The sequence below is a fragment of the Ornithorhynchus anatinus genome, chromosome 8 (genome assembly GCF_004115215.2).
Source record: "Ornithorhynchus anatinus isolate Pmale09 chromosome 8, mOrnAna1.pri.v4, whole genome shotgun sequence".
Classification (NCBI taxonomy): domain Eukaryota; kingdom Metazoa; phylum Chordata; class Mammalia; order Monotremata; family Ornithorhynchidae; genus Ornithorhynchus; species Ornithorhynchus anatinus.
Window position 1 is genome coordinate 35,814,154 of NC_041735.1, and position 14,037 is coordinate 35,828,190.

A 14,037-nucleotide genomic window follows, 5' to 3' on the forward strand; every position below is an offset into this window, starting at 1 on the left:
TTTCTGTGTGCAGAACATTCAGCAAAGTGCGAGGGGCAGTACTACACAGCTGGTGGACACAATCCCGGAGTTTACAGTCTAGTAGGAGAGACTGACAATAACATTAATTATACAAAGGGGGAAGGAGCAGGGTATAAGGGTTTGTACACTGGTGTTGTGGAGTTGGGGAGTGGGGTGAGCATCAAAGTACTTAGGGGGAACAGACCCAAGAGCAGAGGTGATACAGAAGGGTGGGAGAGAAAGAGATAAGAGATTAGTCAGGGAAGACTTCCTGGAGAAGGCGTGTCTTTATTACAGTTTAAAATATGGGGAGAGTGGTGGTCTGATGGCTGGGAAGGGGCAGGCACTTCCAGTCAGGAGGGATTGTGTGAGCAAGACGTGGATGATGAAGGAAATGTGATCAAGGCACAGTGATTAAGATGGTATTAGCAGAGCAAAGTGTGCACTGGGCTGTAGTGGGAGAGGAGCGAGGATCCCCTCTGAGATCCTGGCTGCCAACTCATAGAAAATCTCAGTGACTCCTCTCTGTTTTCTCCCCAGGTTCACTTCTGAGGAGGGTGGGTGGTGGAGTCGGAGCAGAGCACTGATGATGGGTTTCATATGCCTGCACTGAGTCCCCAACATGGGGGTCAGTAATATGAAGAACTAGTGCCCTGAATCAGGAGCTCCAAGGTTTGAGGTCTCATTTGGTGCCCCTGCCCGTATGTCCCAGAGTCTGGACATCTATATGCTCATCCCAGCCTCAAAAGAAGTAGAGACCAGCCTGAGGGATGGAGGTTTGCAAGTGGTCACCTGAACTTGTTCTGGTCTTTTATCCACACTCAATCCATCATTCAGAGGTATCAACAGAACATCGGTGGTGCACAGGACACTGCATTGAGCATGGTGCTTCTCCCCAGCCTTCCTTGTTCCCATAACCCTACCTTAACGGAGCCAACAAAACAAGAAAACTAGGAGAAAATGACAAAGACAGTGTGAAAGGGGTCTTGAATTGGTGGGGAAAAAGAAGGATAGATGCATCTTTTTCTCCTCCCAGCCCTTCCCCATGTCCAATAAGCACGTAGTTACTATGTGATAGCACCCTGGTTTACCCCAATCATCTTTCCTCTCAGTCCCCTCATTTCAGTCACAAGAAGCCCAGCCAATCAACAGAGTGGAGACCTCAGTGATTCACCGCTCCAACCCCAGGCCCTCGGCCCAACTTCAGAACACTTGAGGCTCAGCACAGGTGGGAACGACCTTCGTCTCCCCATTGTCTCCTCCCCAGAGCCCCGAGCTCTGCAGGCAGAGATATGTTGGGTCTTGTCACCTTCGTCCTTGCTGCCCTTCTCCCCGGTAAGTCGACGACTCTCATCCTGGGTTAGCTCAGTTTAGAATTGTCTCCTTAATTTCCTATTCCTCCTCCCTGCTCTCACCATAATGATTTACTGTCTGCTCCCACTGCAGCTGTCCAGACAGCCCTCACCGTGGACCAGACGATTGTCTCCCGTACCAAACGGGTTGGGTCATCGGCATTATTTCTCTGCAAGCTTTCTGACCAAAAGACCACCTACATCCACTGGTATCACCAGCAGCCCAGAAGGCCTCCCCAACGCCTGCTCTACTGTAACGTGGCCACATCTCAACCCAAGCTGGATGCAGGATTCAGCTCCGATAAGTTTTCTACTTACCAGAGTATAGATCATAGCTGTGCCCTGAAAGTACAGAAACTGAGCATGAGTGATACCGGCACCTATTACTGTGCCAGCTGGGACTCCACAGTGACACAGTTCCCCCCACTCCTCATACAAAAAACCACCATCTGTGATCACCAGGAGACATGGTCACAGGAGGCAATCAATCCATCGATCAAAAGTATCAACGGAACGCTAAAGGTGCACAGGACACCACACTAAGCATGGTGCTTCTTCCCGGCCTTCTTTGTCCCCATATCCCTATCCTAAGTGGAACCATAAAACAAGAAAACTGGGAGAAAATGGCAAGCAAAGACCGTGCGAAAGAGGTCTCGAATTTGGTGGGGGAAGCAAATGAGTTAGATGCAGCTTCCCTTTATTCTCCCAGCTCTCCCCCGTGGTCGATAAGCATGGAGTTACCATGCGAGAGCACCCAGGTTACCCCAATCACCTTTCCCCTCCGCCCCCTTCTTCCACCGACAAGAAGCCCAGCCAATCATCAGATGGGAGAGCTAAGTGACTCACCGCTCTAACCCCAAGGTCCTGAGCCCATTTCAAAAACACTCGAGGCTCCAGATCAGGTGGAACCCACCATCCTCTCCTCCTTGCTTTCTCCCCAGAAGCCAGAGTGCTGCAGAAGGAGACATGCTGGGTTCTATCACCCTCCTTCTCACCACGCTGTTCCCTGGTAAGTCCGCTGCTTTCTTCCTGGGTCAGCTCATCCTAGAATTGTCTCTGCCACCTCCTCCTCCTCCCCGTCCTCACTACAGTGATTTGCTTTCTTCTCCCTTTGCAGCTGGCCAGAAAGCGCTCACCATGGACCAGTCAATGATCTCCCTCACCAAACAGACAGGGAAGACAGCAACATTTCTCTGCAAGTTTTCTGACGAAAGGATCACGTACATCCACTGGTATTGGCAGCAGCTTGGAAAGGCTCCTCAGCGCCTGCTCTACTATAACCTGGCCACGTCTAAACCCACACTAGAATCAAGACTCAGCTCAGAAAAATTCAGTGCTTTCCAGATCAAAGATCAAAGCTTCATCCTGAATGTAAGGAAACTTGAAGTGAGTGATGCTGGTACCTATTACTGTGCCAGCTGGGACTCCACAGTGACACAGGTCTATCTACTCCCCATACAAAAATATCAACATCTGTGGTTATCAACAGAAGCCGCGTGGCTCAGTGGAAAGAGCCCGGGCTTGGGAGTCAGAGGTCATGGGTTCGAATCCTGATTCCCCACTTGTCAGCTGTGTGACCGTGGGCAAGTCACTTTATTTCTCAGTTCCCTCATCTGTAAAATGGGGATTAAAACTGTGAGCCCCACGTGGGACAACCTGATCACCCTGTATCTCCCCCAGCGCTTAGAACAGTGCTCTGCACATAGTAAGCACTTAACAAATACCGACATTATTGTTATTATTATCAAGAGCAGGGTCTGCCTTCCATAGTTGCAGCAGTGAATCACACCCATTGTTTCAGGCTCCTTGAAAAACTATGGGGACCCCTGAGGGATAAACGGATCTATTCTGCAGCTCTTTCTCTGGTGAACAATTCCAGTAACCCACCCACCTTAGCCAGAGGTTGGGCACAGAGCACAATTCCCACCTTTTCCTTCTCAGACAGTGATGGATTCCCACTTTTTCCTCTTTCCATTGCCTCCAAGCAGTGGGATCATGGAAGGATTTTCTGATTCTCATGTCCGTTGGGCTTTGGGACAACCCACCATCCTCCCCGAGCCTCACCCAGCCATTCAGGGATCACTTTGGTGCCTAAACCCATAAAATGCCAACTGGCTGGGCCCCCCCACGCAGCCATCTTTCCACAGAACATAATTCAGGGAGCTGAGAACTGAAGGCCAAAGGGTGGAGCAACTGCCCCTCACTGTGAGCCTGGACCTTCAATTTATCCTTTCCTGCCTTAACTCTGCCCTCTCCTCCGCCAGGCAAAGCTTCTTCTCCTCCCTCATCGACAACCATGCCCGTCACCCCCGCCGACTGTTCCGGACCTTTAACTCTCTCCTTAGGCCCCCTGTTCCTCCCCCTCCCCCATCTCTCACCCCCAATGATCTGGCCACCTATTTCCTCACGAAAATCAACACGATCAGGTCTGAGCTCCCCAAAGTCACCCCTCCGCCTCTCCCCTCCCCCCCACCGACCCCCTCCCCTACTTTCCCTTCCTTCCCTGCAGTATCCTCAGAGGAGATCTCTCTCCTCGCAAGTGCCACCCCCTCCACCTGCGCCTCGGACCCCATTCCCTCTCACCTTCTTAAAACCATCGCCCCTGCCCTCCTACCTTCCTTAACTTCTCTTTTTAACCACTCAATCTCCAAGGGCTCCTTCCCCTCTGCCTTCAAACATGCCCACGTCTCCCCCATCCTAAAAAAACCCGCTCTTGACCCCACTTCCCCCTCCAGTTATCGCCCTATCTCCCTACTACCCTTCCTTTCCAAAATCCTAGAACGAGTCGTCTACGATCGATGCTTGGAATTCCTTAACTCCCATTCTCTCCTAGACCCCCTCCGATCTGGCTTCCGTCCCCTCCACTCTACCGAGACTGCTCTCTCTAAGGTCACCCGTGACCTCCTTCTTGCCAAATCCAATGGCTCCTACTCCATTCTAATCCTCCTTGACCTCTCTGCTGCCTTTGACACTGTCGACCATCCCCTCCTCCTCCATACCTTATCTCACCTTGGCTTCACGGACTCCGTCCTCTCCCGGTTCTCCTCTTACATCTCTGGCCGGTCATTCTCGGTCTCCTTCGCTGGAGCCTCCTCCCCCTCCCATCCTTTAACTGTTGGAGTTCCTCAAGGGTCAGTTCTCAGCCCTCTTCTGTTCTCCATTTACACTCACTCCCTCGGTGAACTCATTCGCTCTCACGGCTTTGACTACCATCTCTACGCAGATGACACGCAGATCTACATCTCCGCCCCGTCCTCTCCCCCTCCCTTCAGGCTCGCATCTCCTCCCGCCTCCGGGACGTCTCCACCTGGATGTCGGCCCGCCACCTAAAACTCAACATGAGCGAGACTGAGCTCCTCATCTTCCCTCCCAAACCCAGTCCTCTCCCAGACTTCTCTATCACCGTCGATGGCACGACCATCCTTCCCGTCTCTCGGGCCCGCAATCTCGGTGTCATCCTTGACTCGTCTCTCTCGTTCACCCCACACGTCCTATCCGTTACCGAGACCTGCCGGTTTCACCTCTACAATATCGCCAAGATCCGCCCTTTCCTCTCCACCCAAACGGCTACCTTACTGTTACGGGCTCTCGTTATATCCCGGCTAGACTACTGTGTCAGCCTTCTCTCTGACCTCCCTTCCTCCTCTCTCGCCCCGCTCCGGTCTATTCTTCACTCCGCTGCCCGGCTCATCTTCCTGCAGAAACGATCTGGGCATGTCACTCCCCTTCTTAAACAACTCCAGTGGTTGCCTATCGACCTCCGCTCCAAACAAAAACTCCTCACTCTAGGCTTCGAGGCTCTCCATCACCTCGCCCCTTCCTACCTCTCCTCCCTTCTCTCTTTCTACCGCCCACCCCGCACGCTCCGCTCCTCTTCCGCCCACCTCCTCGCCATCCCTCGGTCTCGCCCATCCCGCCGTCGACCCCCGGGTCACGTCCTCCCGCGGTCCCGGAACGCCCTCCCTCCTCACCTCCGCCAAACTGATTCTCTTTCCCTCTTCAAAACCCTACTTAAAACTCACCTCCTCCAAGAGGCCTTCCCAGACTGAGCTCCTCTTCTCCCTCTACTCCCTCTGCCATCCCCCCTTTACCTCTCCGCAGCTAAAGCCTCATTTTCCCCTTTTCCCTCTGCTCCTCCACCTCTCCCTTCCCATCCCCACAGCACTGTACTCGTCCGCTCAACTGTATATATTTTCGTTACCCTATTTATTTTGTTAATGAATTGTACATCGCCTCGATTCTATTTAGTCGCCATTGTTTTTACGAGATGTTCTTCCCCTTGACTCTATTTATCGCCATTGTTCTCGTCTGTCCGTCTCCCCCGATTAGACCGTAAGCCCGTCAAATGGCAGGGACTGTCTCTATCTGTTGCCGACTTGTTCATCTCAAGCGCTTAGTACAGTGCTCTGCACATAGTAAGCGCTCAATAAATACTATTGAATGAATGAATGAACACTCTACTAGAGAAGCAGTGTGGCTCAGTGGAAAGAGCCCAGGCTTGGGAGTCATAGGTCATGGGTTCGAATCCCGGCTCTGCCACTTGTCAACTGTGTGACCGTGGGCAAGTCACTTAACTTCTCTGTGCCTTAGTTCCTTCATCTTTAAAATGGGGATGAAGACTGCGAGCCTCACGTGGGACAACGTGATTACCCTGTATCTACCCCAGCGCTTAGAACAGTGCTCTACACATAGTAAGCATTTAACAAATACCAACATTATTATTATTAGTAGTATTACTCTCTCAGGCCCTCCTCAATCAATCAATCAATCACTGGTAGTTATTGAGCACTTCCTCTGTGCAGAACACTGAACAGGGAGAGTACCATACAGTAGGTGGAAACATCCCAACCCTCAGAGTTTACATTCCAGCAAGAGAGACAGGCACAAAAATGACTTATAGATAGAGGGAAGGAGCAGAGTATAAGGATATGCACATAAGTGCTGTGGCGTTTGTGGGCGGGGTGTCAAAGTAGTTAAGGGGAACGGACCCGAGTTCCCTGGTGACACAGAACGGAGAGAGTGTAGGGGGAGGATGTGAGAGAATGGTCAGGCAAGTCCTCCTGGAGAAGATGAGATTTGATTAGGGCTTAAAAGTTGGGGAGAATGGTGGCCTCATGGAGAGGAAGGGGAAGGCACTTCCTGGATGGGAGGATTTGCATGAGCAAGTAGTGAACGATGAGGGAGATGAGATCAAGGCTCAGTGAGGAGAATGGTGTTAGCAGAGTGAGGTGAGTGTGCTGGACTGTAGTAGGAGAGAAGTGAAAATGGAAGGTGGAGATTAGCAAATCTATCCCCCTCTACCATCCTGGTAGCCACTGAGGAGCGTCGTCGATAAAGCCAGAGTAGAGTACTGTTAATAATAATAATTTAGTATTTGTTAAGCGCTTACTGTGTGCCAAGCACTTTTCTAAGCGCTGGGTAGATACAAGGTGATTAGGTTGTCCCGTGTGGGGTTTACAGTCTTAATCCCCATTTTACAGATGAGGCACAGAGAAAAGTGACTTGCCAGGATTAGAACCCACGACCTTTGACTCCCAAGCCCGTGCTCTTTCCAGTGAGCCACGCTGATGATGAACACATTACCAGTGTCATATGCCTGCACTGACTCCCCCCTTGGGCACAACATGGAAGTCAATAACACCCAGAGCTGGTGCCCTGGACCAGGAGCGCCAAGGGTCAAGATCTCACTTGGTGCCCCCTCCCCAGATGTCTCAGGGTCCAGGGACTGATTAGCTCATCCTGACCTTGAAAGAAGTAGAGTCCAGACTGAAGGATGGACGGTTGTAAGCAGCCAGCCAAACCTGTTCTGGTCTTTTATCCACAGTCATTCCGTCCATCAATAAAAAGTGTCAACAGAATGCCTATGGTGCAAAGGATACTGTACTAAGAAAGGCGATTCTCCCCAACCTTTCTCCAAACCTTCTCACTCCTAAATCCTCATGCTACCTGTGCCCTCAGAACAAGAAAACTGGAAGAAAATGAGAAGAAAAGACAGTGTGAAAGGAGTCTTGAATTGGTGGGGGAGGGAATATCTTCCCTTACTCCTCCCAGCCTTCCACCGAGGCCAATGAGCATGAGGTTACCATTTACCAGCACCCGGCTTACACCAATCACCTTTCCCCTTTACCCCCTCATTCACATCACAAGAAACCCAGCCAAACAGCAGAGTGGAGACTTCTGCGACTCACAGATCCAACCTTAGGGTCCCCAGTCCCATTTCAGAACTCTTGGGGCCCAGGGTCAGGTGAGAACCACCGTCACCTTCCCCTTGCCTTCTCTCCAGAGCCCGAGCGCTGCGGGCAGAGACATGCTGAGTTATGTCACCCTACTTCTCGCCGTCCTGCTCCCTGGTAAGTCGGCTGCTTTCATCCCCGGTTAGTTCAGCCTACAGTTGTCTCTTCCAACTCCTCTGCCTCCTCCCCGTCCTCACCACGGTGATTTGCTTTCTGCAGCTGGCCAGACAGCGCTCACCATGGACCAGCCGATGGTCTCCATCACCAAACAGACGGGGAAAATGGCATCACTTCCCTGTGAGTTTTCCAGCCGAAGCATCACGTACATCCACTGGTATCGCCAGCAGCCTGGGAAGGCTCCCCAGCTCCTACTCTACTTTAACCTGGCCACGTCTCAACAAAAGCTGGTTTCAGGATTCAGCTCAGACAAATTCTATACTTACAAGACCAAAGATCAAAGCTGTACTCTGAGTGTAAGAAAACTGGAAGTGAGTGATGCGGGCACCTATTACTGTGCCAGCTGGGACTCCACAGTGACACAGGTCCCTCCGCCCTTCATACAAAAATATCACCGTCTGTAGTTACCGAGGACACCCTCCATATGAATCTCACGCATTGTTTCAGGCTCCTTGACAAACTACGGGGGGCCCTGAGGCCCTGATCTGTCCTGCAGGTCTTTCTCTGGAGAACAATCCCAGCAGCTCCACCTACCTTAGCCAGAGGTTGGCCACAGAGCACAATTCTCTCCATCCCCTTCTCAGACACTGGTGGCTTCCCAGTCTTGCTCTGCCTTAACAGATGCGACCAAAGTCTCCAAGCAGTGAAATTGTGGAAGGACACTCTGGTTCTCCTGTCCTGTGGGCTCTAGAATGATGATGATGATGGTATTTGTTAAGCGCTTATTATGTGACAGGTTATACGAGCAAATTGGATTGGACACAGTCCCTATCCCACCTGGGGCTCACAGTCTCAATCCCCATTTTACAGATGAGGCACCTGAGGCCCAGAGAAGTGAAGCGACTTGCCCAAGGTCACAAAGCAGACAAGTGGTGGAGCTGGAATTAGAACCTTCTGGCTCCCAGGTCCCTCCTCTATCCAGTACGCGGTGCTGCTTCTCTACTATATGGAGAGCACTGTGGGTAGGTCACGTATCTCACGTAGGTCACGTGGGTAGGTCCAGTGGTTGCCTATCGACCTCCGCTCCAAACAAAAACTCCTCACTCTAGGCTTCAAGGCTCTCCATCACCTTGCCCCTTCCTACCTCTCCTCCCTTCTCTCTTTCTACCGCCCACCCCGCATGCTCCGCTCCTTCGCCGCCCACCTCCTCGCCGTCCCTCGGTCTCACCTATCCCGCCGTCGACCCCTGGGTCACGTCCTCCCGCGGTCCCGGAACGCCCTCCCTCCTCACCTCCGCCAAACTGATTCTCTTTCCCTCTTCAAAACCTTACTTAAAAATCACCTCCTCCAAGAGGCCTTCCCAGACTGAGCTCCTCTTCCCCCTCTACTCCCTCTGCCATCCCCCCTTTACCTCTCCGCAGCTAAAGCCTCATTTTCCCCTTTTCCCTCTGCTCCTCCACCTCTCCCTTCCCATCCCCACAGCACTGTACCCGTCCGCTCAACTGTATATATTTTCGTTACCCTATTTATTTTGTTAATGAATTGTACATCGCCTTGATTCTATTTAGTTGCCATTGTTTTTACGAGATGTTCTTCCCCTTGACGCTGTTTAGTGCCATTGTTCTCATCTGTCCGTCTCCCCCGATTAGACCGTAAGCCCGTCAAACGGCAGGGACTGTCTCTATCTGTTGCCGACTTGTTCATCCCAAGCGCTTAGTACAGTGCTCTGCACATAGTAAGCGCTCAATAAATACTATTGAATGAAAGTATCTTGCTAATTTTGTTGTATTGCACTTTCCCTAGCACTTACTACAAAATAATGGTATTTGTTAAGTGCTTACTATGTGCAAAGCGGTGTTCTAAGCGCTGGGATAGATATAAGATTATCAGATTGACCCACGTGGGGCTCACAGTCTTAATCCCCATTTTGCAGATGAGGTAACTGAGGCACAGAGAAGTTAAGTGACTAGCCCAAAGTCACACAGCTGACAAGTGGCAGAGCCGGGATTAGAACTCATGACCTCTGACTCCCAAGCCCATGCTCTTTAAGCCACTCTGCTTCTCTAAACCCGGCTTCTTCCCTGAGCTCCTTCCACTCACCCAGGGATCTCTCTGGGGCCTGAACCGGAGACAGCCATCTCTCCATGGAACCTATTCCAGAGATCCTAGAATTAAGGGCCTCTCACTTTGAGCCGGGGCCCTCCTGAAAGCCTCTACTCTCTGAGTCCCTCCTCCATCAATCAATCAATTAATCTCTGGTAGGTATTGAGCAGTTTCTGTGTGCAGAACACTGAACTAAGCGCTATGAAGAGTACTATATAGGAGCTGGACACAGTCCTCACAGAAATAACAGTCCAGCAGGGGAGACAGACACTGAAATTAAGTACACATGGAGGGAAAGAGCAGGGTATAAGGATACGTACATAAGGGCTGCGGTATTGCCGGGGTGGAGTGAATATCAAAGTGTTTAGGGGGATCAGACCCAAGTTCACCGGTGACACACGAGGGAGGTAAAGTAGGGGCAGAAGGTGAGAGATTAGTCAGGGAAGACTTCCTGGAGAAGGTGTAATGTCATTAGGGGTTGAATGATGGGGAGAGGGGTGGTCTGATGGATGAAAAGGGACAGGCCCTTCCAGGCAGGAAGGGTTGTGTGAGCAAGAAGTGGATGATGAGGGAGTTGAGATTAAGGCCAAGTGTGTGGGCCAGTGTTTGCAGAGTGAAGTTTGTGGGTTGGGCTGTACTGGGAAAGGAACGAGGATGGAATTTGGGTTAGAGCAAATCGATCCTCTCTAGTGCCCTGGCTGCTACATATCAGTCATCTTAGTGATTCCTCTGCCTTCTTCCCAGGTTCTCTTGAGAGGAACCTGGGTGATGGAGCCAGAGCAGAGCACTATTCTCTGGTTAAGGGTTTCAAATACCTGTACTAAGTCCCCATGGGCACAAGATGGGGGCAATAACACCCAGAGCTGGTGAATTAATTCAAGAATGCCCCCTGTTCACGTATCTGAGGGTCCAGTCACCGATACACTCATCCAGGCCTCAAAAGAAGTAGATGATAGACTGAAGGACAGAGGCTTGCAAGTGGCCAACTGAACCTGTTCTGATCTTTAATGCACAATCAATCAATCCAACAATAAAGAATATCGACAGAATGCCTGAGGTGCACTCCACTGTACATGCATATGCCACTGTATTAAGCAAAGTGCTTCTACCCAACCTTTCTCTCTATCTCTTCATTCTCATTTCCCTATGCTACCTGTGCCCTCCATACGAGAAAGCTCCATACTCCATACAAGAGAAAATGCGAAGAAAAGGCAATGTGAAAGGAATCCTGACTTAGTAGGGGAGAGAAATGCAATAGATGCATCTTCCCTTTCTCCTCCCAGCCCTCACCTAAGGCCAATAAGTATGTAGTTACCATGGGATAGGACCCGGTTACCCCATTCACCTTTCCCCTCCATCCCCTCATTCGAGTCACAAGAAGTCAAGCCAATCAGCTGAATGGAGACCTTGGTGACTCACTGCTCCAACCCCAGAGCCACACTTCAGACCTCTTGGGGATTAAGACAGGTGGGAACCACCATCATCTCCTCCTCGCCTCTTCCCCAGAGCCCCGAGCGCTGCAGGCAGAGACATGCTGGGGTCTGTCACCTTTCTTCTCGCCACCCTGCTCCCTGGTAAGTCGCCTGCTTTAATCCTGGGTTAGCTCAACCTAAAATTGTTTCCTTAATCTCCTACCCCGTCTTCACTACAGTGATTTACTTTCTGCCCCCATTGCAGCTGGCCAGACAGCGCTCACCATGGACCAGCAAATAGTGTCCACCACCAGAGAGGCCGGGACATCGGCATCATTTCCCTGCAAGTTTTCTGGACAAAGCATCACGTACATCCACTGGTATCGCCAGCAGGCCGGGAAGGCTCCCCAGCGCATGCTCTACTGTAACCTGGCCACATCTCAACACACTCTGGATTCAGGATTCAGATCAGACAAATTCTACACTTACAAGAGCAACTACCTAAGCTGTATCCTGAAAGTATGGAAGCTGAGCATGAGTGATGTCGGCACCTATTACTGTGCCAGCTGGGACTCCACAGTGATGCAGTTCCCTCCGCACTTCATACAAAAAGCTGCCGTCTCTGATCACCGGGAGCAGGGCCTCCCCCTAACAGCTCCAACAGTGAATCTCACCATCTGTTTCAGAGTCTTTGGCAAGCTACGTTGGGCCCCACTTTGGTTTCTGGAGTAAACAGATGTGTCCTGCGGAGCTTTCTGTGGAGAACAATTTCAGCAGCCCTACCATATGCCAGAGTTTGGGCACAGAACAGAATTCCCACTACCCCTTTTCAGTCATTGGTGGCCTCCCAAACCTGCTCTGCCTTAAATGAAGCCTCCATCATCTCCAAGCAGTAGGATTGTGGAAGGACACTCTGGCTCTCCTGTTCTGTGGGCTCTGTGACCACCCAACATCCTCCTTGAGCCCCATACACCCACACAAGGATTGTTCTGAAGTCTAATCGTGGAAACTCACAACAAGCCTACCTGGCTGGCACTTCCCCCACTGATGGCTTTCCACGGAACCTATTGCAGAGAACTGAGAACTAAGGGCCAAAGGGTGAAGCAGCTGCCCTTCACTGTGAGCCTGGGCCCTCCTGAAACTCTCTACTCTCTCATTCCCTTCTCCATCCATCAATCACTGGTAGTTACCGAGCACTTTCTCTGTGCAGAACATTGAACAAAGCGTTTGGGAGAGTATCGTTCAGTAGGTGGACACAATCCCAACCCTCACAGACCTTACTGACTAACAGGAGAGACAGACACTAAAATAAATTACACATAGTGGGAAGGATTAGGGTTTAAGGATATGTACATAAGTGCTGTGTTGTAAGCAAGTATCTAAGGCTTAGTGGGAACAGGACCAAGTGCATAGGTGACACAGAAGGGAGGGAGAGTAGGGGAAGGTAGTGAGAGATGAATTAGGGAAGACCTGGAGAAGGTGTAATTTAATATGCCTTGATAAATGGGGAGATCAATGGTCTGTTGGATGGGGAGGGGGCATGAACTTCCAGGCAGGAAGGATTGTGTGAGCAAAAAGTAGATGAGGGAGATGAGATGGAGGCCCAGTGAGAAGGATGGCGTTAGCAGAGCAAAGTGGGTGAGCTGGGCTGTAGTGGGAGAGGAGTGAGGATGGAAGGTGGAAGCCGGGCAGATCAATCTCCTCTAACATCCTGGCTGCCACTTACGGGTCATCTGATACCTCTTGTCTTCTTCTCGCTCTTCAGAGGAGCCTGGGTGGTAGAGCCAGAACAGAGGACTGTTCTCTGGTGAGGGGCTTCATATGCCTGAACTGAGCTCTCATGGGCACAATATGGGGATCAATAACACCCAGAGTTGGTGAATTCAACCAGTAATGCCAAGATTCGAAATCACACTTTGTGTCTTCTTCCCACATGTCCCAGGGTCTGAGCACAGATATGCTCTTCCTGCCCTTCAAAGAAGTAGAGTCCAGCCTAGAAAGACGGAGGTTAGCAAGTGACCAACAGAACATGGTCTGGTCTTTTATACACAATCAATCCATCAAGCAATACACCCGACAGAACGCCTGTGGTGCACAGGATACTCTACTAAGCAGAGTGTTTCACCCCGATATTTCTTTCCACCTCCTTATTCCCATCTCCCTATGCTACCTGAGCTCCTAAAACAAGAAAACTGAGAGACCGTGAGAAGGAATGATGGTGTGAAAGGTGTTTTGAATTGGTGGGGAGAGAAATGAGATAGCTTCATCTTGCATTTTGCCTCCCTGCCCTTCCCCATGGCCAAGAGCATGCGGTTACCATGTGATAGCACCGAGGTCGTAACAACCACCTTTCAGCTTCCATCAGTCCGTCTGACCTCCATCCAGTCACAAGAAGCCCAGCCAATCAGCAGAGCGAAGCCTCGGTGACTCAGCGCTCCAAACCCAAGGCCCCCAGACCCACTTCAGAACACCTGGAGCTCGGGGACAGTAGGGAACCACCATCCTCTCCTCTTTGTCTCCTCCCCAAAGCCCCGAGCACTGCAAGCAGAGACATGCTGGGGTCCGTCACCCTTCTTCTTGCCGCCCTGCTCCCTGGTAAGTTGGCTGCTTTCACCACACTTTAGTCCTGTTTGGAGCTGCGTTCTTTTCCTCCTTCTCTTTCTCTCCCTCCTCCTCTTCATCATCAAAGACATCTACTCTCTGCCCCCATCGCAGCTGGACAGGCGGCAGTCTCCCTCGACCAGCCAATAGTTTCCATCACCAGACAGGCCGGGAAGTCCACGAAGATCCCCCGTGAGTTTTCTCAGAAAAGCATCACGT

General features: G+C 51.1%; 1 protein-coding gene across 1 annotated transcript; it reads left to right on the plus strand.

Moving 5' to 3' along the window:
- Positions 1-1,227: 1,227 nt before the first annotated feature.
- Positions 1,228-8,166, plus strand: LOC114813888. Its single transcript, XM_039912808.1, has 5 exons — positions 1,228-1,335; positions 1,447-1,854; positions 2,470-2,738; positions 7,591-7,702; positions 7,805-8,166. The coding sequence occupies exons 1-5, from the start codon at positions 1,293-1,295 to the stop codon at positions 8,164-8,166; spliced, it is 1,194 nt and encodes a 397-aa protein (XP_039768742.1). The 5' UTR covers positions 1,228-1,292.
- The last annotated feature ends 5,871 nt before the right edge of the window (positions 8,167-14,037 follow it).